General features: G+C 33.2%; 1 protein-coding gene across 1 annotated transcript in view; it reads right to left on the minus strand.

The window, feature by feature from the left end:
• Positions 1-18410, minus strand: part of LOC143078288 (uncharacterized) — a 47574-nt gene extending 29164 nt beyond the window's left edge. The window contains exons 1-2 of the mRNA XM_076253192.1: positions 17244-18410; positions 1883-2019 (exon numbers count right to left, since the gene is read on the minus strand). Coding sequence (XP_076109307.1) covers positions 1883-2019; positions 17244-18279 — 1173 coding nt within the window. The 5' untranslated portion in view covers positions 18280-18410. The remainder of the gene's footprint in view (positions 1-1882; positions 2020-17243) is intronic.
• Between the last annotated feature and the right edge of the window lie 2801 nt (positions 18411-21211).

Raw genomic sequence — 21211 nt, forward strand, 5'->3', positions numbered from 1 at the left:
TTAATTGAAGAAAGCATTTATATTTGATTTTTCACATGTCGTAAACCATCGGGTCGTACAGCGGTAGATTATTCAATCAATGATTGATTTATTGTTGTTTGTCAATCAGCCAGTAATATGCTAAGCGAAGAGACATTACTCCTGTACACCTAATAAATACATGTATGCTGAATTGCAAACTCGTCCCCGAATTTGTTAATTTAATTATCCATATGAATCTTGGCTTGAAAGCTCGTACACTGCAATTGTATAGTATATACTAAATATTTTCACGGGCATAACTACATGTATCTTAGAAATAGATGATCGGCACTGATTTTCAAACCTATCCGAGACCTTGATGATGTAAGTCTTTGATATAATATCATAAATATTTTGCAAGATTTGTAAACATGAGACCGCTAAAAATGCAACTTGGTATATAATTATATTTCCGAGGGGCACAATTCCTTTACAAATAGTTGGTTGGCACTGATTTTCGGCCTTCAGGACTTTTCTGATATACACATATATATAATACTGAAATAACGAGATCCAATTTGTCAGCCGTCATGGGTTAAAAACGACAAATCAAAGAATTCAACTTTTTATATAGGTAATATAGGACAATGGTGTTGATTAAAAATTACATCACTACTGACACTTTGTTTTCCACATAATTAATATTGCCAATAATTAACAAGTTTAAGGTCGAATCCGATAACGATACTGTGCATAATAATAGTAACATACATTTTAATATGTGGGAACCCTTAAAAGTGATAATATAAGCATTGTCCCGTCCCCTCCATTGTTAAATCAATTAATTTTCTTATGAACGTCTTTTCAATACTACTTTTAATCCATTTTATTGATTTAATGAAAACATACAACAACTTGAGGATATTTTATCCACAATAAAGTATTTCTTTTCCTACATTGTAACTGTACATGAAATGATTGTATGAATACAATGATACATAGAAAACGAGCTCAGGAATAGCCTAATATACATGAAAGTGCTGCAAACTATATTTATTACCAAGTTGAACATTCAACTCTTCCCAAAATAAAGAGACGTTCAATCGAGATAAGCACATGGTCAGGATAAAATTATAAGTACAGGCATATGATGTGCTGAGATCAACTAGTTTCACAAGAAAATTTGAAAAAAACGAAACTGTTTTGCGATATTTTATTATGTCAGCGTATAAAATATAATAATTATTCTGACTTAAAACTTAAACAAAACCATAATCAGATTGTTAAATATTGGTTTGTGCTTGAACCAGTAGACGAATTCATCCATTTGAAACAATTTCGATTGGAACACAAAGAAATTCAAACAAAACATGATTAACCCCGCCGCGTTTTTGAGCCTGTACCAAGTCAGGAGCCTCTGGCCTTTGTTAGTCGCGTATGGTTTTTTTATTTTTAGTTCATTAATATGTTTTGGAGTTAAGTGTGACGTCCATTGTCCATTTTTACTGAACTAGTACACAATGTTTAGGGGCCAGCTGAGGACCACCTCCGGGTGCAGAATTTTATCGTTTCATTGAAGACCCATTGGTGGCCGCCAGCTGTTGTCTGCTCTTTTGTCGGGTTGTTGACTCTTTGACATATTCCACATTTCCATTCTCAATGTTATTAATTGTCGAACAATCACAATGTCAGGCATTTTGAGATGTGACATACATGTATTTGGTATTTTATATGATAAGATTCTAAAAAAAAATGGTATTCATCAATTTCCAAATTTATGAAATCATACTACTAGTATTTGGAAAATTCAGCTGTAGATACTAGTCAAAACAATTAAGAAATTAGCCACAGAAGGAGAAACTGTTTTAAAATGAAAAGCATCACAAATAAAAGAAATATATGATAAATTAACTGAACTTACAATCCATCCGACTCCGTCAACATCATAATTACAAAATTTGCTGAAAATGCTTGAATCGTCATACAGTCCATTATTTTCCCAATAAATTTTGTCTATACCAATGCACTGCTTCTTACCAATCATTGGTAGAAGGATGTCTGAAAAATTAACAAAATAAATGTTTGATTCCTTTGCCACATTTTAACATTCTTGCAATTACTCATTAGCGTTTTTCATCAATTCACAGTTGTGTGGCGTGATTGTCAGTTTGCAAATAATTCTTCTCTTAAAGCCCCACTAGACAGCTAGCAGTATGAGCGGATTGAAATTGTAAATTTTATTTTCTTTCATGTTGCAACAACTTCCTTATTACGCTTCTACTGCGATTATATAGACAATAATAGTGCATTGACTTGACAAATCAACGATATAAGGATGAGGCTTAGAAACGGGGAAATGCGAGGCTGTGCCGAGCTATTTCCCCGTTTCGGGCCGAATCCTTGTATCGTTGATATGTCAAGTCAATGCACTATTATTGTCTTTATACTGCAATCTAAAAAAAACATTTTCAATTGTTGTTTAATGCGTTAAGGTTATTTATTTGATTTAAATATTTGGGGAAATCCCCTTTAAAAAGGCCTAATATCATGCTCACGCAGAAATTTTCAGCACAATGAAATGTACATTTACCTGTTGAAACCCACACTCGATGGTGAACGAAATCATTTAATGAATGGTTATTATCTATTTTGAATTTATTGAACCATATTGAAAACTAATTTTTGACTCTTCACATTGAATAATCCGCGAAGCGGATTATGTAAAATGTGAAGAGTCAAAAATTAGTTTTATGGTTCAATAAAATCAAAATAAATTATTGCCATTCATTATAAATAAATTTCTATCAAAAATAAGGCTCAAGGAACATTTTATATTTTTTATATTAACAATAGCAACGTACACACATGTTGGCGTATGAATACACAACGTCAGAGTAGGCGTGTCACCATCAAAGTTGACAACATTTAAAATAAAACTAATAATTTTAACCAATCAGAAGACAGTAAATACACCAAATTTGTTTATTTCAGTATGGACTAAAATATCAACCATAAGCATAACAAATTAATGATTTATAGGTTGCAAACAAAAAATATATAATAAATGAAATATGTTTTTCCAGTAATTGCAAAAGAAATAAGGTTGCGTCGTTCCACTCATCGTTGTATGCATTGGAAACAAGAACAGGTTGAAGAGGTCGTATGAATAATTAAATGTTATTTCGGCAACTTCTATTTAAATATTCACGAGGAAAAGTGATATCGGGTCAGTGACTGTATATGACATAGAAATATGTGCAGTATAAACCACGTTCTCACCACGCTTATTCTGCGACATCACTACGATTATCACGAACTTTCTACGCTAATCACGAACTCACTGCGACCATACCACGATTTATCCGATTGCAACACGATCGTACCACACTTCTACTGCGATTATAGCACGCTCTTACAACGACCATACTACGATCATACCACATTCATATACAGCGATCTTTCTACGTTTCCAGCAATATATCGTCAACATAGTAGGGATGACACAGATGTGTCAAGCATGGTTGAGCCGTTGGAGACAGAGGACAAGAGGTTTAAATTACATACAGACAAACAAAAGCTGTATGGAGAACTTTTATAAATTGTATATGACAATGGCAATGAGCATGATGATTGTAATATGAACGTAGTCAGGCCGTAATATAAGTTCATTTTTTATATACAAATAAGGCCGTTTGTTTTCTCGTTTGAATTGTTTCACATTGTCATTTCGGGGCCTTTTATAGCTAACTATGCGGTATGGGCTTTGCTCATTGTTGAAGGCCGTACGGTGACCTATAGTTGTTAATGTCTGTGTCATTTTGGTCTCTTGTGGATAGTTGTCTCATTGGCAATCATACCACATCTTCTTTTTTATTTTATACGCTAATGGTTTGCGTGATTTCGCAAATGTTTTCGTTATATAATGCAAAGGTTTGTGTTATTTTGCAAATGATTGCGTTATATCGCAAGTGTTCGCGTTATAGTTTTGAAACGGTTTGCGTTATTTCGTATATGTTTGCGTTAAAACGCAAAATATTTGCGTTTTAACGCAATAAAGGAAGAAATAAAAAAAGAAGAAGTGGAATGGCGCATATACGCTTCCGTAGAAACAGTTAAAATGAGAAAACAACATAATAGTATGTCATGTTTAATTTCTAAATAAAGGCAACAGTAGTATACCGCTGTTCAAACTCATAAATCCATGGACAAAAAACAAAATCGGGGTAACAAACTAAAACTGAGGGAAACGTATAAATATAAGAGAACAACGACACAACACTACAATGTAACACACACAGAAACGGAGCAAGCATCAGACAAAATCCCACGAGAATAACAGATATAACATCAAAACCAAATACATGAATTTGGGATAGACAAGTACCGTGACACGTCTTATCGCAATGTCAATTTACACTCAAAAATAAGAGAAAACAAACGACGCAACGTTAAATTGTAACACACACAGAAACGAACTATAATATAACAATTGCCATATTCCTGACTTGGTACAGGACATTTTTAAAGGAAAAAAATGGTGGGTTGAACCTGGTTTTGTGGCATGCCAAACCTCGCACTCTAATGGCAATGTTAAATATAACATTGAAATGACAACATAATATTACAGGACTACAATACAAATAAATAGGAGAACGTATTAGGGAGCTACCATTTGATTTTTATTGGGGGGGGGGGGGGGGGGGGGGCTTGGATGAAATTTGAAAAAATAGGCAGGACAGGAGTTTTGAGTAAAAAAAAAAGGCAGGATGACAATTTGTGTAAAAAAAGTCAGGATAACTAGTAAAAAAAACAAAACAGGACCGAATAGAGTAAAAAATAAAAAGGCAGGACAGAGATTACAACTAAAAAAAAAAGCAGGACAAAATTTTTCATCCTAGCACCCCCCCCCCCCCCTATAAAAATCAAATTGTAGCTCCCTTAGACAAAGAAACACATGAATACTGAATAACAAAAAGCATCGGGTTTAAAATTTAATACGCCAAAAACGCGCCTCGTCCACACAAGACTCACCAGTGACGCCCAGATATAAAAGATCGAAAGCGAAAAAAAGTACAAAGTTGTACAGCACTGAAGATCAAAAGTTGAAAAAGGTTGTGTCAAATACGGCTAAGTTTTTATGCTTGGGATAAGAACATCCTTATCATTTAGAACAATTAATGCTATTGCAAACAGTAAATTTCATCAAATGAATATAACAGATATACATAATGAAACTGAAGTATTAACTCATTACATAAAACAAACACGAATACATAATGAAAGACCAACACAGAATAGACACACCCGACTCAGTCCAGGCCTCAACGCAGTAAATTATGAAAATGACGTCACATACGATGGTGAAAAGGCATTAAAAATTACGTCACATTTGAATATATGAAATTTCTGAAAAAGCAGTAAAATGACGTCACATATGAAAAACTATATCTCAAAAGTAAGATAGAATTAGGATTGATTAAAGATTAAAATAGAACTAAATACTGATATTGCATTTAAACACAATGCATATTGCAATACTTATTGTTACGGCCAGAAATCGCCTTTAAATTGTAGCCAACAAAAGACACAAATCAATGGTAAAATTTAACAATATTTATTATACAAAAGTTTACAAGAGGTATTACACAAAATTTACTGTTAACTTAACTGTCAAAATATGAGTCCAATCTGTTATCTTTATCTGTATCCGGAAATCTTTCGGAATCCAATCTGAATATTATGTTCACTACTAAGGTCACAATCCAGTATGATGTTGTTTGTAGAATAAAAGTGTCAATCCAAATGCTGTGAATACTAATGTCTATCAATGTCTATGTCCAAGTTTTATTCTGAGAGTTTAACTTTAGTGTCTGTATATATAGTGTTGTCATGGAAAATTCTAGAACACTCTATAATGGAACATTGTGGAAAATCCTGGAAAGTTACAACGGAAGTTTCTGGAATAACGTAGAAGTTTAAATTAAGCATCTTTTATAAGGATCATTCTAGAAAGTTCCAATCATTCCTAAACTGCACAGTTATAAGATTATTTGGTAAACAACTATCAGGCCATACAACACAAATTAGGCCAACATAAATAAACATAATAATTACAATATCATAACACCTCCCCCCTTAAAAGAAGTTTTAGTGTAACAAAAACTTATCATGAATAATATGAACAAAAATACATAATATATACAAAGTGATTTAATAAGCTCTAGATAAAGCATCAGCTATTACATTATCTTTACCCTTAATATGTTTTACAATTACATCATATTCCTGTAACAATAAACTCCACCTAGTCAACCTCTGATTCTTGTTTCTCATTTTATGCATGAAGGTGAGAGGATTATGATCAGTATAAACAAGAATAGGATATACAGTGGGATTCAAATATACATCAAAATGTTGAAGTGCTGACAACATTGCAAAACACTCTTTTTCAATAGTTGAATAATTTTTCTGATGTTTATCCAATTTCTTAGAAAAATATGATATAGGTTTTTCAACATTATCATCTGTCTCTTGATATAAAACATCTCCTATTCCTACATCGCTTGCATCAACGGCAAGTTTAAATTGTTTTTCAAAGTCTGGAGTAATCAGAACTGGACTATTAATTAAAAGTGATTTGCTATTTTCAAAAGCTTTTTGACAATTTCCGCTCCAGATAAATTTAGAATCTTTCCGTAAAAGATGAGTCAATGGTTGAACGACAGTAGCAAAATTTGAACAAAATTTTCTGTAAAATCCAATCATGCCTAAATATCTCATAAGTTGTTTTCTATTTGTAGGAGGTGGGAATTTGGAAATAGCTTCCACTTTAGCCATAATAGGTTTTACTTGACCTTGGCCAACTGTATGCCCTAAATAATCAACAGTGGCCTGACAAAATTCACTTTTACCAAGATTAACAGTCAAATTTGATTTTGACAATCTATCAAAAGTATCATATAAATGTGTTAAATGCTGTTCCCAGCTATCACTACATACAATAAGATCATCAATATAAGCATAACAACAGTCTAAATCTTTTATAACATTATTGATCATTCTTTGAAATGTAGCTGGAGCACTTTTCATGCCAAATGGCATTACAGTATATTGAAATAAGCCATCTGGTGTAACAAAAGCTGATATTTCACGAGCTCTCTGTGTCAATGGAACTTGCCAATAACCTTTCAATAAATCAAATTTGCTCACAAATTTTGCTTGACCAATATTGTCAATACAATCGTCTATCCTTGGAATCGGATAGGAATCAGATTTGAGACTGAATTTACTTTTCTGAAATCAGTCACGAAACGAAAAGTTTTATCTGGTTTTGGCACAAGGAGACAAGGAGAGCTCCATTCACTGTTACTCGGCTCAATAATATCATTGTCAAGCATATATTTAATTTCTTTTCTCATAACTTCAAGTTTGAGTGGATTGAGCCTGTAAGGATGTTGCTTAATTGGAGAAGCATCTCCGACATCAACATCATGACAAACAGCAGTGGTTTTGTTTGGCACATCTGGAAAAAGATTTTTAAAAGAAAATACCAAAGTTTTTATTTCTTCTCTACGATCAAAAGACAGATGTGCAAGTTTTGAATCTAAATTTGACAAAATTTCTGAATTTTTCAATCTAACTGTCTCTTCCATAGTTTTACAACTAAAAGTTGGTTCAATCACATCTGGTTTGTCATGATTGTTCTCAAAGTTAACCATGCCTAAAGTGGCAACTGGTTTACTATCACATAGTACATTAGTACGCTCAAAATATGGTTTTAACATATTAATATGACACACTCTATTTTGTTTGCGCCGACCTGGAGTTTTTACAATATAATTCAAATCATTAATTTTATTCTCTATTGTATAAGGACCACAATATTTAGCCTGTAAAGGATGTCCAGGGACAGGCAGAAATACAAGTACCTTATCACCAGGCTCAAAAACTCTGTCCCTGGCATCTTTATCATACCATATTTTCATCTTGTTCTGTACATTTTTTAAGTTTTTCTGAGCAATTTGACAAGCAGTATACAATTTTTCTTTAAATCTAGATACATAGTCTAAAAGATTCAAGTCAGTATGTTCAGTAAGCCACTTTTCCTTAATCAATTTTAACGGTCCCCTTACAGTATGACCAAATACCAACTCAAAGGGACTAAATCCAAGGGATTCTTGAACAGCCTCTCGAACCGCAAAAAGTAGAAAGTGAACTCCATCATCCAAGTCTCTGTCAAATTGAAGACAAAAAGTTCTAATCATGTTCTTCAATGTTTGATGAAAACGTTCTAAGGCACCTTGAGATTCTGGATGATAAGCACTTGATCTGTACTGAGCAATCCCTAACTGGTATACGACTTGCTGAAATAAACCTGACATGAAATTTGATCCCTGGTCGGACTGTATAGACTTAGGAAGTCCTACTAATGTGAAAAATTTGATCAAAGCTTTGACGATAGTAGGTGTCTTGATATTTCTGAGCGGAATAGCTTCAGGAAAGCGGGTAGATGTACACATGATTGTCAATAAATATGCATTTCCAGTCTTGGTCTTTGGTAAAGGTCCAACACAGTCAATTAGAACTCTGCTGAAAGGTTCGTCAAAGGCTGGAATAGGCAGAAGTGGTGCTGGTGGTATTTTCTGGTTAGGTTTACCAACAACCTGGCATATATGGCATGATTTGCAGTATTCTGCGACATCATTTCTAAGTCTGGGCCAGTAGAAATGTTGCAATATTTTTAGGCAAGTCTTCCTTATACCTAAGTGCCCAGCCAAGGGGGTGTCATGGGCAAGACCAATAATTTCTTGCCTATAAACTTTAGGCACCACCACTTGGTATAGCACTCTCCATTCCTCCTCTGGGGTGGCATCAGGAGGCCTCCACTTCCTCATTAAAATGCCGTCCTGATGGTAATAGCATTCGGCCACTTTGTCTGCTTCCTCCTGTGGTTGAGCTCTCTGGCTGAGCTGAAGAACCTCAGGGTCTTTATGTTGTTCTTCAGATAAATTCTTTCGGTCTAATGAATGGCTGTTAACGTCTGGCCATGGCATAATAACATTCTTGTTAACACTAGGTGGTCTTGTAATGGCCTTTTCTGAGCTACCAGGACCTTCAATGTCAGCTATAAAAGTGTCAGAAAGGTCCATGTAATCAAACTTGTCTTCTTGCAAATTCTGATTTTGTTGTTTTCTAGCCATCGCCCTAGTAACAACACAAGCTGGATACAATTCAGCATCATCTTCAGGTGATTTAACATCCACCACCGGTTCACTGGTAACAATTGGTTCAGCAACCACTTTGTTCCTAGCTAGATCATTTCCTAGCAATAATGTAACACCCTCAACAGGGAAATTAGGACGAACACCTACAACAACTGGTCCAGTTATCAAATCTGACTTCAGATAAATACGATGGAGAGGAACATCTATACAACCTAACTCTACACCTTGTAACAAAACGGAGGCACCAACAGAAGTATTCTCGGACAAAGGCAACACACCTTCTAACAATAAAGTCTGAGAAGCTCCAGTGTCCCGTAAAATCTTAATAGGCTGAAGAGTGGTATCATCAACAATAGAAACAAACCCATCAGACATAAAGGGTTTGTATTCCTCCATGTAATCACAAAAACTGGACTTAAAAGCCTGACGCGCAGGGCATTCCAATGTACTGGTATTATAAGGTGTCGTACAAGCACTGGTCTTCGGCTTATTATCTCGTTCATTCTTCTTCTGGAGTCTAAAACAATCAGCCATCAGGTGACCAATCTTCTTACAATAAGCACAAGTCAGTGACTTCTTCTCAAAAGTATCAAATTTTGGACTAGACATATTATAACTGGACTGACTCTTATTCTGTGCAACAGACTTACTATCAGTACGCTCATTGCTTTGATTTTTGTAATTTCCACTGGAAGTATTGACATTTTGACCCTTGAAACTTCTTTTATGTGAAAGAGTATAATTATCTGAAATGACAGCTGCATCATGTATCGACTCAACAGTTTTGTCGTCTAAATGTGTTTTTAAGTCTAAATGAACACATAGTTTGAACTCTTCTAATAATATCAATTGTCTTAGGTTATCAAAATTGTTATCTGTTTTCTTTGACGTAAGCCATTTGTCAAATAGATCTTCTTTTTCCCGAGCAAATTCCACATATGTTTGTGAATCAAACTTTTTATAAGATCTAAATTTCTGTCTATATGCTTCTGGTACTAGCTCATAAGCTTTCAAAACTTCCTGTTTTACCGTGTCATAATCAGAACTTTTTTCTGATGGAAGTGCGGAGTATATTTCAGCGGCCTTCCCCTCAAAAACACTTTGCAGCATCGTAGTCCAATACGGCATAGGCCATTTCAAATTGTTAGCAATTTTCTCAAACTGTGGAAAATATTTATCAACTGTTTTTTCACAAAATTTTGGAACCAAACGTATGTTTTTTGCTGCATCAAAATAATCTGATTTCGAGTGAACTTTAGTGTTGCTTTCTTCTTTGACCATTTCAATTTTCAGTTTCTCCATCTCTAGCCTTTCCCTCATTTCAAGTTCTTTTAATTTCTCCCTCTCCTTCATTTCCAGTTCTTTTAATTTAAATTCATCTTCTTTTCTTATCTCCAGTTCTTTTAATTTGAGTTCATGTTCTAATTCAAGCTGTTTTAATTTAAAGGCGTCAATATTTTCGACCTTAAGTTCAAGAGCCTCTTCACCTAAAATTTCTGCGTCAACTAATTTGTCTATAACCAAATTTTTTATAATTTGTTTTCTCATAGATACTTTAAAATCTAATTTCAGATGTTTAGCAAGCAACACTAATTCCTCTTTCTTTAAATTATCAAACCCCTCCAGGTCTGGCGTTTTCAAAAATTTACCAGCATCAAATGCCATTTTGTAGAATTTTGTTTGCTAGTTATAATAATAATATTAAACAAATTTTGAATAAAATATGTTCAGTCTCCCGGACGAGCCCCCAATTTCTGTTACGGCCAGAAATCGCCTTTAAATTGTAGCCAACAAAAGACACAAATCAATGGTAAAATTTAACAATATTTATTATACAAAAGTTTACAAGAGGTATTACACAAAATTTACTGTTAACTTAACTGTCAAAATATGAGTCCAATCTGTTATCTTTATCTGTATCCGGAAATCTTTCGGAATCCAATCTGAATATTATGTTCACTACTAAGGTCACAATCCAGTATGATGTTGTTTGTAGAATAAAAGTGTCAATCCAAATGCTGTGAATACTAATGTCTATCAATGTCTATGTCCAAGTTTTATTCTGAGAGTTTAACTTTAGTGTCTGTATATATAGTGTTGTCATGGAAAATTCTAGAACACTCTATAATGGAACATTGTGGAAAATCCTGGAAAGTTACAACGGAAGTTTCTGGAATAACGTAGAAGTTTAAATTAAGCATCTTTTATAAGGATCATTCTAGAAAGTTCCAATCATTCCTAAACTGCACAGTTATAAGATTATTTGGTAAACAACTATCAGGCCATACAACACAAATTAGGCCAACATAAATAAACATAATAATTACAATATCATAACATTATTAATAGCAATTAACTATAATATATATATATATATATATATATATATATATATATATATATATATGTGCAGTTTGTTATGAATCCAACTTCAAACGTAAATTATCGTACAGATTACGTTGTCCAAAATTAAATCTAATAAATGACGGCGGTGATTAATTTTTGTTTCCATAACACATAAATATAATAGAAAAGACGTCAACACATTTGACAAAATCCGATGAGAATAACAAATATACCATTAAACATTTAAACTAAATACATGAATTTGGGATAGACAAGTACTGTAACACGTCTTATAGTAATGCGAATTCACACTCAGCAAAACAGTCACAATCGGGTCACGTTTGGTAATTAAAAGATTAGACGACATAATGACAAACCACAATCTACCATGTGGTAAAAATGTCCTTAGCTAGTTTGGTTAAGGACACATCGTATGGATCCACCAATTCGTGATGGTGTCCATAAAATTTACGGAGTGTCAATTTTAATCTGTCTTCCTCATAACTTTGTTGGAGAAGTTTTTGCGTAAGTAACACACTCCTGTATATGAATTCCGTATAGTGTGAACAAGCACGTGAATAACGTATCAATTGTGATATGTAAACACCATACGAAGGGGCAGATGGTATGTTACTGCTGAGAAATGGGAAATTGATAATTGTGAAGTTGAAATCGTCCCGTTTGTCATAGATTTTCGTGTGAAGTCGTCCATCTACGTCAATATTGAGGAAAAGATCAAGGTATGAAGCAGTCCTTCTAGTATCAGTAGTATCCTTAATTTCAAGTTCACTGGGATATATGAGATGTAAGTATTGGCTGAAGTATGGGTTATTCAATGAGAGAACATCATCAATATATCGGTAAGTAAAATTAAAGAATTTCGCAAGGTGCTTTTTCTTTTTGTCTTTTAGAAGGTTTTGAATGAATTTTGCTTCATACGAGTACAAAAACAAATCAGCCAGCAGGGGTGCACAATTAGTACCCATTGGAATACCGATTGTCTGTTGAAATATAAATCCTCCAAACTCAACAAATATATTGTCGATCAAAAAGTCCAGCATTTTGATAATATCATCTTCAGTATATTTTCTGGAAGATTCAGTGTGATTCTTCACAAAATATGAATTATTGTAACCCAAAACAAGAAATTTGTATCTACGATTCCCATTTTTATAGAAAAAGCTGTTTTATGAGATGGTGAAGTCGATTTTTCAACTGAGCATGGGGAATAGTAGTATATAGCGTAGAAAAATCAAAAGTTTTTATGTTGCTGCAAAATTGCAAAGATTGTGATCTAAGACATGATATCATATCACAAAGTACAAAAAATCATTGTTGAAGTTTAACTTAAAATGTATGTGATGTGTTCTGTTCAGGGTTTCAAAATGATTTGTGATTAAGTTATTTCATTTAATAGTTTGTAGATTACAAGAGAAATATCATCCTCCATGGAATCCAGCGGAAGATAAGAGTATTACTATGTAACTGTCTTATTCAAAATTTACATCGACGTTAGATGTACTGTGCATTGCTGACTGGAGACATTCATGTTCGTGACTGCGATACTTTATTTTGTGCGATGGAATTATAGTTCACAATTAAACTCTATTCGACTACAATGCATAACTTTGTGTTCATTGAATGACTACAGTGTCCATGGTATGCGTTGTCATTTTACCGCTACACGTTAATACCATGATTAACCTATCAAAAATGTCAAAGAAGCCAGCATATTCCTTTTGGCAAGTTATCGCTTCATTCCTAATAAGTTTAACGCTTGATTTTGTTTTCGGAATTTAACATTTGGTGAACCGTTTTTTAGATTTTGTACTCCAAAATCCGGTAATTCTGATTCTATGATAAGACAACTTCGTTTGAAGTAAAGCTAGACTGTATATTCAAACTTACGATTACTTTCCGTGTAATGAAGGTGTAAGACAGGAAGAAAAAAGAAAAGAAAGAAAGAAAAACCGATACTTTTCTCCTTTTATTTAAATGATTTGGAAAGCTTTTTTTAGAAAAAAAAATAAATGGTTTGAAAAATTTATCAGATCAAATAGAGAACGAGCTAAATATTTATTTAAACCTGTTTGTTGTTTGGTAAGCAGACGAAACTGTAATTATGTCAGAAAAACAAGTCGATCTTCAAAAATAATTAGATGCTTCAAAGGAACATTGTGATTAATTGGAATTGAAAGTCATTGTCCCAAAAAGCAAAATAGTATTTTTCTTAAGGTTGACCACTACAAAATGTTATTTTTTAAATATGCTGATTTTCATTAATTTAAAGCAAAAAAGAGCGCACGCAGAGAAAGCAACAAGGGCTATGTAAAATATTCTAAATAAAGGTCGTCTCCGAGCGCAGCTGAATACGATCACAGAGTTCCAACCCTGAACAGTTGGGGCAAAAATGGACACAATATTCGCACTTGATACAGGTCTAAATTTGAAGTGTAATTAAATATTTGACTCATAATAGGTTTCAGACACAGAATAACTGTTGTCAAAGAACTTGAATTGGTTATGTGATTTGAATTTATATTTTGCTTTTGTGCAATACACTATAATATTGCGTATTGAGCCCCCCAAACCCAACCCCAATCCCCCCAAAAAAATAATTACCTTCCCCCTTTTTTTTCCTTAAAAAACTATAATTTGAGAAGAAATTTTCTGTTTAATTTTTGATGAGAACGAATTGTCCTCACCTCACCTCAAATTGTTTTTAACCTCCCCCTTTTTTCCCAAAAAACAAAAAAATATTTTCCTCAAGATATGGTCAGTATCCCAATTAAATCTAATGGAGTTTGCAACAATAAAAACCCATTAAAATAGTGACTTCTTAAAATAAACAGCTAACCACCTCAAGCCAATACAACATTTCTTTATACATAATTTAAAAGCAGTATAAGAAAGGTAGTTCAAAAGCTTGTGTTTGAATAACTTCCCTTACACTACTTTAAAATTATGTTTTGTATTTAGGTAATTGTCCATTAACCAGGACACCCTTGTTTTTCCTTTTTGTTTGCCCCTTTTCCTAAACGGTTTGAACTATAACCCCCTAAATCGAGTTTTTACCATCCCATTGTGGTATGGAAACTTGTGGTATAATTTCAGAGAGGTCACAACACCATTCCACAAGTTGTTGTCTGGAAACTAGAAAAATGTGGGCCCCTTTTTGGCCCCTAATTCCTTAACTGTTGTGACCATAACCCCCAAAATCAATCCCAACCTTCCTTTTGTGGTCATAAACCTTGTGTTTAAAGTTCATAGATTTCTATTAATTATACTGCAGTAATTGTACGAAAAACCAAATGTCTTCGGACGACGACGACGTGATACCAATATACGACCGCAATTTTGTTTGCGGTCGTATAAAAAGATCACATAACTTAAACATTAAATGTCATCTAAAACTATTTGAAGCCAATACTATTATACGATAGTGAAGTGTGCGGAATAGGTAACACCTCTATTATAGAACGAATTCATCTAAAATATTGTAAACTATATATATATAGCTACTGCTTAATCTTTAAAAATCTACTCCTGATTACATAATATTTGGGGAACATGACCGATTCACACTGGATACATTAATAATTTAGTACAAATATTAATATGTCAAGGCTTGTAACTGGAGAAGAAAAGAAGCTGCCTGTTATTATATACAATATTGTTAATTTTTGTAATAATGGAATATAGCTTGGTGTAAGAATGTAAAATATGTGCTTGATAATTGTGGACAAGATCAGACACACATGGTATACTGATCTACAGAATTTTCTAAAAAGCTCTCAATGAAGGTGGTACCCAACACCTTCACTAAAATTAATTTGGCTCGTTTAATTTTCATAAAAAATTAACAATTTTAAAGTATTTACTTTGACCCTTTGATGAAAAAATTCAAAACATTTGAACCAACCAGTTTATCAGAAAAATACACTGGTTATATAGCAGTTTGACAAACACTAATTTTGATCATTGAGAAGCTAAATATTCCCTTAACAACATAACGTAATTAAAACGTTTAGCTGATTTTACAGAGTTATCTCCCTGTAGTGTTACGAAAAAAAATATTCAAAAACAGTATAAATCGCAAACCTACATTTGTATTTTAGATGACAAAAATATTGCTTCTTTTTATAGATTTAGAACTTTGAACACAAAAATTTCTATCGAAATTGGAAGAATGAAATTAATAAGAGAGGCAATCGTATTTGTACTTTGTGTAATTCCGGTGTTATTGGCGATAAGTTCCATTATATTTTAGAATTTCAGCAATAGACGAAAGTAGACAAATGCTTCTTAAGAAACATTTTGTAAATAGACCAAATATTTTAAGATTTCAAGGTCTGATGTATAGCAGCAACGCGTTTTAACTAAAAGAAAGCTGTACAAGTTCAAAAGAATAATATATATATTAATGCCTAGAATCTCCTGCTTGACCAATTTTTGTCTCGACTTTACTAATATGTCTCTGTATCATTGCACTTTAGTATAGAAGAAAAACGATATATACATAGAGTTGTATATACAGAATGTACACAGCCATGTATCACCATCACTGCTGGTGATCCGATGGATAAATCTGTTGTAGAGTTGTCACTGGTTCAGACGTACTTATAATTATAATTATTTTTGTGACCGTATCTTACATTAATTTGTAGGATACTTTACTATAGATAATTTACCTGATCTGTTAATATAACATCTTCATGCCTTATATTTCATGTACTGCAGTACGACGCTAGATTAAAACTGACGTGGATAGGTAACACCCGTCCACCGAAAGCTTTATTTATGAAGCCCAGGTGGTTGAGTGGTCTAGCGCGTCGGTTACAGTGCAGGCGATTTGGTGTCACGATATCTCAGTAGCATGAGTTCGAATCCCGGCGAGGGAAGAACAAAACATTTGCGAAAGCAAATTTACAGATCTAACATTGTTGGGTTGATGTTTAGACGAGTTGTATATATACAAGTCTGAATTGAAAAACAACTTTCAAACCTATCATTGCGTTGGGGAAAAAAAGCGCAATTTGTAAACGTGTGCATACAAAACAAATTTCGTTGTAGAGGGGTCTGGACACAACACAAACAACATTTTCCAAATAAACACAAAAGTGAAAAAGTATATTTTAACAAAACGCATTTGACTAACAACTGATGTTCTTTAATCCTGCTAACTGCCATTGACGATTGCCAAAAGAAATTGATCATAAGATTAAGAAATGGATTGTTATATTAATTTAATACCATACAGAAAACAATAAACTTGCGGCAAAGATGTTAAAACACAAACATGATGTTCGATTTTCAGTACTAGTACTTACTGTTGTAAATTATAGCCAAAGATCACTTTAGACTTACTTTTGAATACAGAAATATACTACCATTTAGATATTTCATCTTTACGATTTGATAAATCATACCAATGCTGCCTTGCAACGTATATGCTGTATAAGTGCACGAGTTCGATCCACATTATAAATTAAATTGCATACTTATTTATCACCCAATATTAAATGTGCTAGAGTCATTAAAGGGCAAACGACGTTTAAAAACAAAATACCGTAGGGGTCGCAAGCAATTTTGAGTCAAATCGAAACAGTGAATAATTGGTCATATATCATATATTTTTAAAATGCGTTGTAAGTTAAACTTTATATTAAATTTATTCTACAAAACATACAGACTGTTCATAATTGCACTTACCTGATAATGATTCTGTTAAACTATTTTTCCATTTATTTGTTTCCGTTGAAAACTGAGTTATGTTAGCTGTGATCGATTTCACTAGATCGGTGACCATCTTATTTTTCCATTCTTTTATATTTGTCTTAATGTCAGAGAAATTTTTAGTGGCCTCTTCTGATGTCTGAGCAAACTTATCATTATAGTTTTTTAGAACTTCTGATAACTTATTATCATATGCAATTTCAGACTTCTGGAGCTTTCCACTATGTTCTTTTATTGAGTGCGTCAGAGTCATTTTCCATTCCTTTACATCTGTCATTAACTTAGTAGCATTTTCACTTTGTTTTTCTGACAGATTAAAAAATCTTTGTTCAAATTCGTTGAACATCCTTGATAAAGTTTCACCATGTTTTGTTTCCGATTTTTCCAAGTTTGACGAATATTTCTTTAGCATGTTTAACATGTATGTTTTCCAATCGCTTTGCCTTTTTGTGGCTTCTTCTGATATCTGAGCAAACCGATTATTATAGTTTTTGAGAACTTCTGATAACTTATTCTCATATGCAATTTCAGACTTCTGAAGCTTTTCACTATGTTGTTTCATTGAGTGCATCAGAGTTGTTTTCCATTCCTGTACGTCTGTCATTAAATTAGTCGCATTTTCATTTTGTTTTTCTGACAGATTAAAAAATCTTTGTTCAAACTCATTGAACATCCTTGAAAAAGTTTCACCATGTAAAATATCCGATTTCTCCAACTTTGACGAGTATTCCTTTAACATATATGTTTTCATATCGCTTTGCGTTTTGTTAACCATGCTTTCCACTTGTTTTGTAAATGTAGAAATTATGTTTTGATCGATATAATCCTTGAGTTGTTCGTTTAAAGTAGACACGTCAAAATCAGCAAAGAGAGGCGCTTTCAAGTTATTCGAAAGCAGAGGCATCTTAACCGAATCACAAGATGAATTGTTACAAGAATCCGCAATAGCTGTATAAAGTATGGACAAAATCACAAACAACGTTGTGAATGATAGTTGAGTATGCATTTTCATAAGTAAACACTTTTGAAGAAACTGAATCAACAATTAAGTTTACTAATAGTCGTTCATTTCAAAACTTACATTGCGATGTTCTGCAAACATAAACGATGTTACGATGCAGCGAGAATATGCTGTAAACATATACGCATGATACATTTGTATGAGTAACAAGCGAAAGTAGACATCAAGACTATAAACCTTACATCTAGACGACATCAAAAGTGTTCTGAACGTTTAGTTTAAAAATATATTCTGTATAAAAAAAGATTGATATATGCCAGTGAACTGATTAAATATTACTCAAGAGAAAACGCATAAATCATATGAATAGAATTGAAATTCTTCATGATATCCACAATCCAAAAACATACAAAATCTGCATCTCACTGATAAAAACGTAACTGATATGTTTTTTTCTTTAAAGACTTATTTCTGTTTTCTTCTATTTTTTTCCTTTGACGTTTTGCGTTTTAAATTTGAAAATTTTACTTTCAACATCGTTTATGAAGTTTTGAAACAAACGATTTATTCTAAAAGTAGTTATTTCAGTTTCAAATATTCAAGTCTTTGACCTTTGTACCCTAATAACTTTGATCAATATTTGTCATCTTGAAATGATGTTGTTTGTAAGTAAAAATGAGAATTGTCTTTTCCATTGTTTCTTGTTTTTGCTGACTAAATAGCTATTATAGCTTGAATGCGAATACTGGCCATCGCGTGTGGTCGCTCTTATTTTCCATGGCAACGGGTCCTGCTCCCCGTATATTGGGGAGATTGTCATCCTATACCTTGTTTATGCTTTTTCGGTCACGGCAATACTAAAGGTATTTTTCATCTCTATTGGTGTCTACTTATAATGTGATACCCCCTAACATGAATGATCATGTTCTAGCTTTAACTTTTCGTAGTCCAAAATGATTATTGTCATTTATATATACGGTAAGGATTACAGAGCTAAGACTACTAGGACCCATTACATATAGTGTTAAACTGGTTTATATCATCGTCTAGGTCAGTAACATTGGTTTGTTTCCTTATCCAAGCATTAAGATACTTATTTTTTTTTAATTTGGCTTTCAATGTCTGACGGGTTTTGTAAACTTCACCACCATTTATGGTGTTGATTTCGAAACTGTTATACTTCTTGAATATATATTTAAGTGATACTGATTATAACTCAAATGTACCACTTGTTTGCCTCCTTATGTGTTTTGCACTTATGCAAAAGAAATATAAACAACGATCTTTTTCCACAGGAGGGATTTCATCAATGTTTCATTGTGTTTTGTTTTTGTTCATGATGTGAAGATATTAAGATCACTTTTGGTAACCTTGATGTATTTTTGTTTTCTTGTTCCTTTATAATTGATTATAAATTAACGTAGTGTGTCACATCTCTTAATCTTTCATAGTCTGTTGATGTATTGGTTTTGTAGTTTGGAGTTAGATTTATTGTCATATTCTCAGCTTGATTGTCTACATGTACGATTTCGTCTTGTGGTTTTTGTGTAATGTGATTGGATTTGAGGTGTAAACGGGGATGTTTATACCGGTCGCTAGATCTTGTGGTTTCAAAAAGTCCAAGTAATTGCAACAAGTGCCACTTAGTTCATTTCTGTAAGAATTGCGTTTTGATTCCCATAGTGCATATGTTTGACTTAAGCTCTGGTTTACTGAAATTCCCCCAAAGTGCAGAAAAAAATATCTGTGAATTGTTACTTAAAGTTTATATTTTTTTAAGAAACCATTGTGTTTGCTTTTAGCTTTTTTCTGCTGACGAAACTGGTACTTTCGACCTGTTATATTGTGGGAAACTAGCATTTCCTATTTGATAACTTGATATGAAATGTTTAAAGTAGAATATACTAATACATGTGCATTTGATTGATTATTTTGACTTTAAACTTGTAAATTTTATGTTCACTTATCTGTTGAATTATTTACTCGGCATATTATCCCCTCCCCCCAGTCGGGCCCCACCCCATTGTTGACATTATAGAATCGGATGCAAGCGGTAACTTGCTGTGTTGGAAATGTTAAAGAAGCTGATATAGCGGTAGGAAAGAATAACATTGCATACTATATAATTCGTATTTCACCTGTTATGAACTTTTGAAATAATTTATTACAAAGTTCACTAGGTCCACGAGGTTGGCCGAAATACGAGGTTGCCCGAAATTTGCCATCATTGAATTGGTTTGTTGAATATTAATACCATGACTCATAGTTCGCATACTGTGAAGAAATGGTATTAGGACAAGTCACATAAGTAAAGCGTGGATTCAACCTATACCATTGTGGAATAGAAGTTACTGGACGTGTTAATTGATACATTGAAGATATTTGTCCGTTGATAATATGTTACAATTACCTGCATTTAACATTACTAGTATTCCCTTAGTATCACGGAGTGCATCTTGATTTAAGGATGACAACTGAATAAACTGGCAACATTAACTTTATACTTCAACTCAAGAACTTACCGAGCAATGAGAATACACAAGTGTAACATGTAGCAAACTACCTGGTACTATACTCGAGAAGTTCATCTTTAAAACACATTAGACGCCTTCTTTTTGTTTTGAATAAATCGTAACTAAAATAAGTTGTCAGACACAGTAACTGTTATTATATAGAACTACTGATAATGCTGATATCGACATTTCATAACACGTGGTCATCAACACGAACACGAACATAGTACGATGCATTGTTGTGTCAACAACAATATATCTAGAAACCAGTATTGTTTGGGGGAAATGCTTTCAGCTACTTAAATCAAACCAAAAATCGTTGGTAAATTAAGTTTTACAATTAGGAAATCTTTAATGTAAATGAGGTTGTAACATTTGAAAAGAGGGACGAAAGATACCATAGGGATAGTCAATCTCATAGATTGGAAATAAACTGACAACGCCATGGCTAAACATGAAAAAGACAAACA

Source organism: Mytilus galloprovincialis, chromosome 6, assembly GCF_965363235.1.
Source record: "Mytilus galloprovincialis chromosome 6, xbMytGall1.hap1.1, whole genome shotgun sequence".
In the NCBI taxonomy this organism is placed as follows: Eukaryota; Metazoa; Mollusca; class Bivalvia; order Mytilida; family Mytilidae; genus Mytilus; species Mytilus galloprovincialis.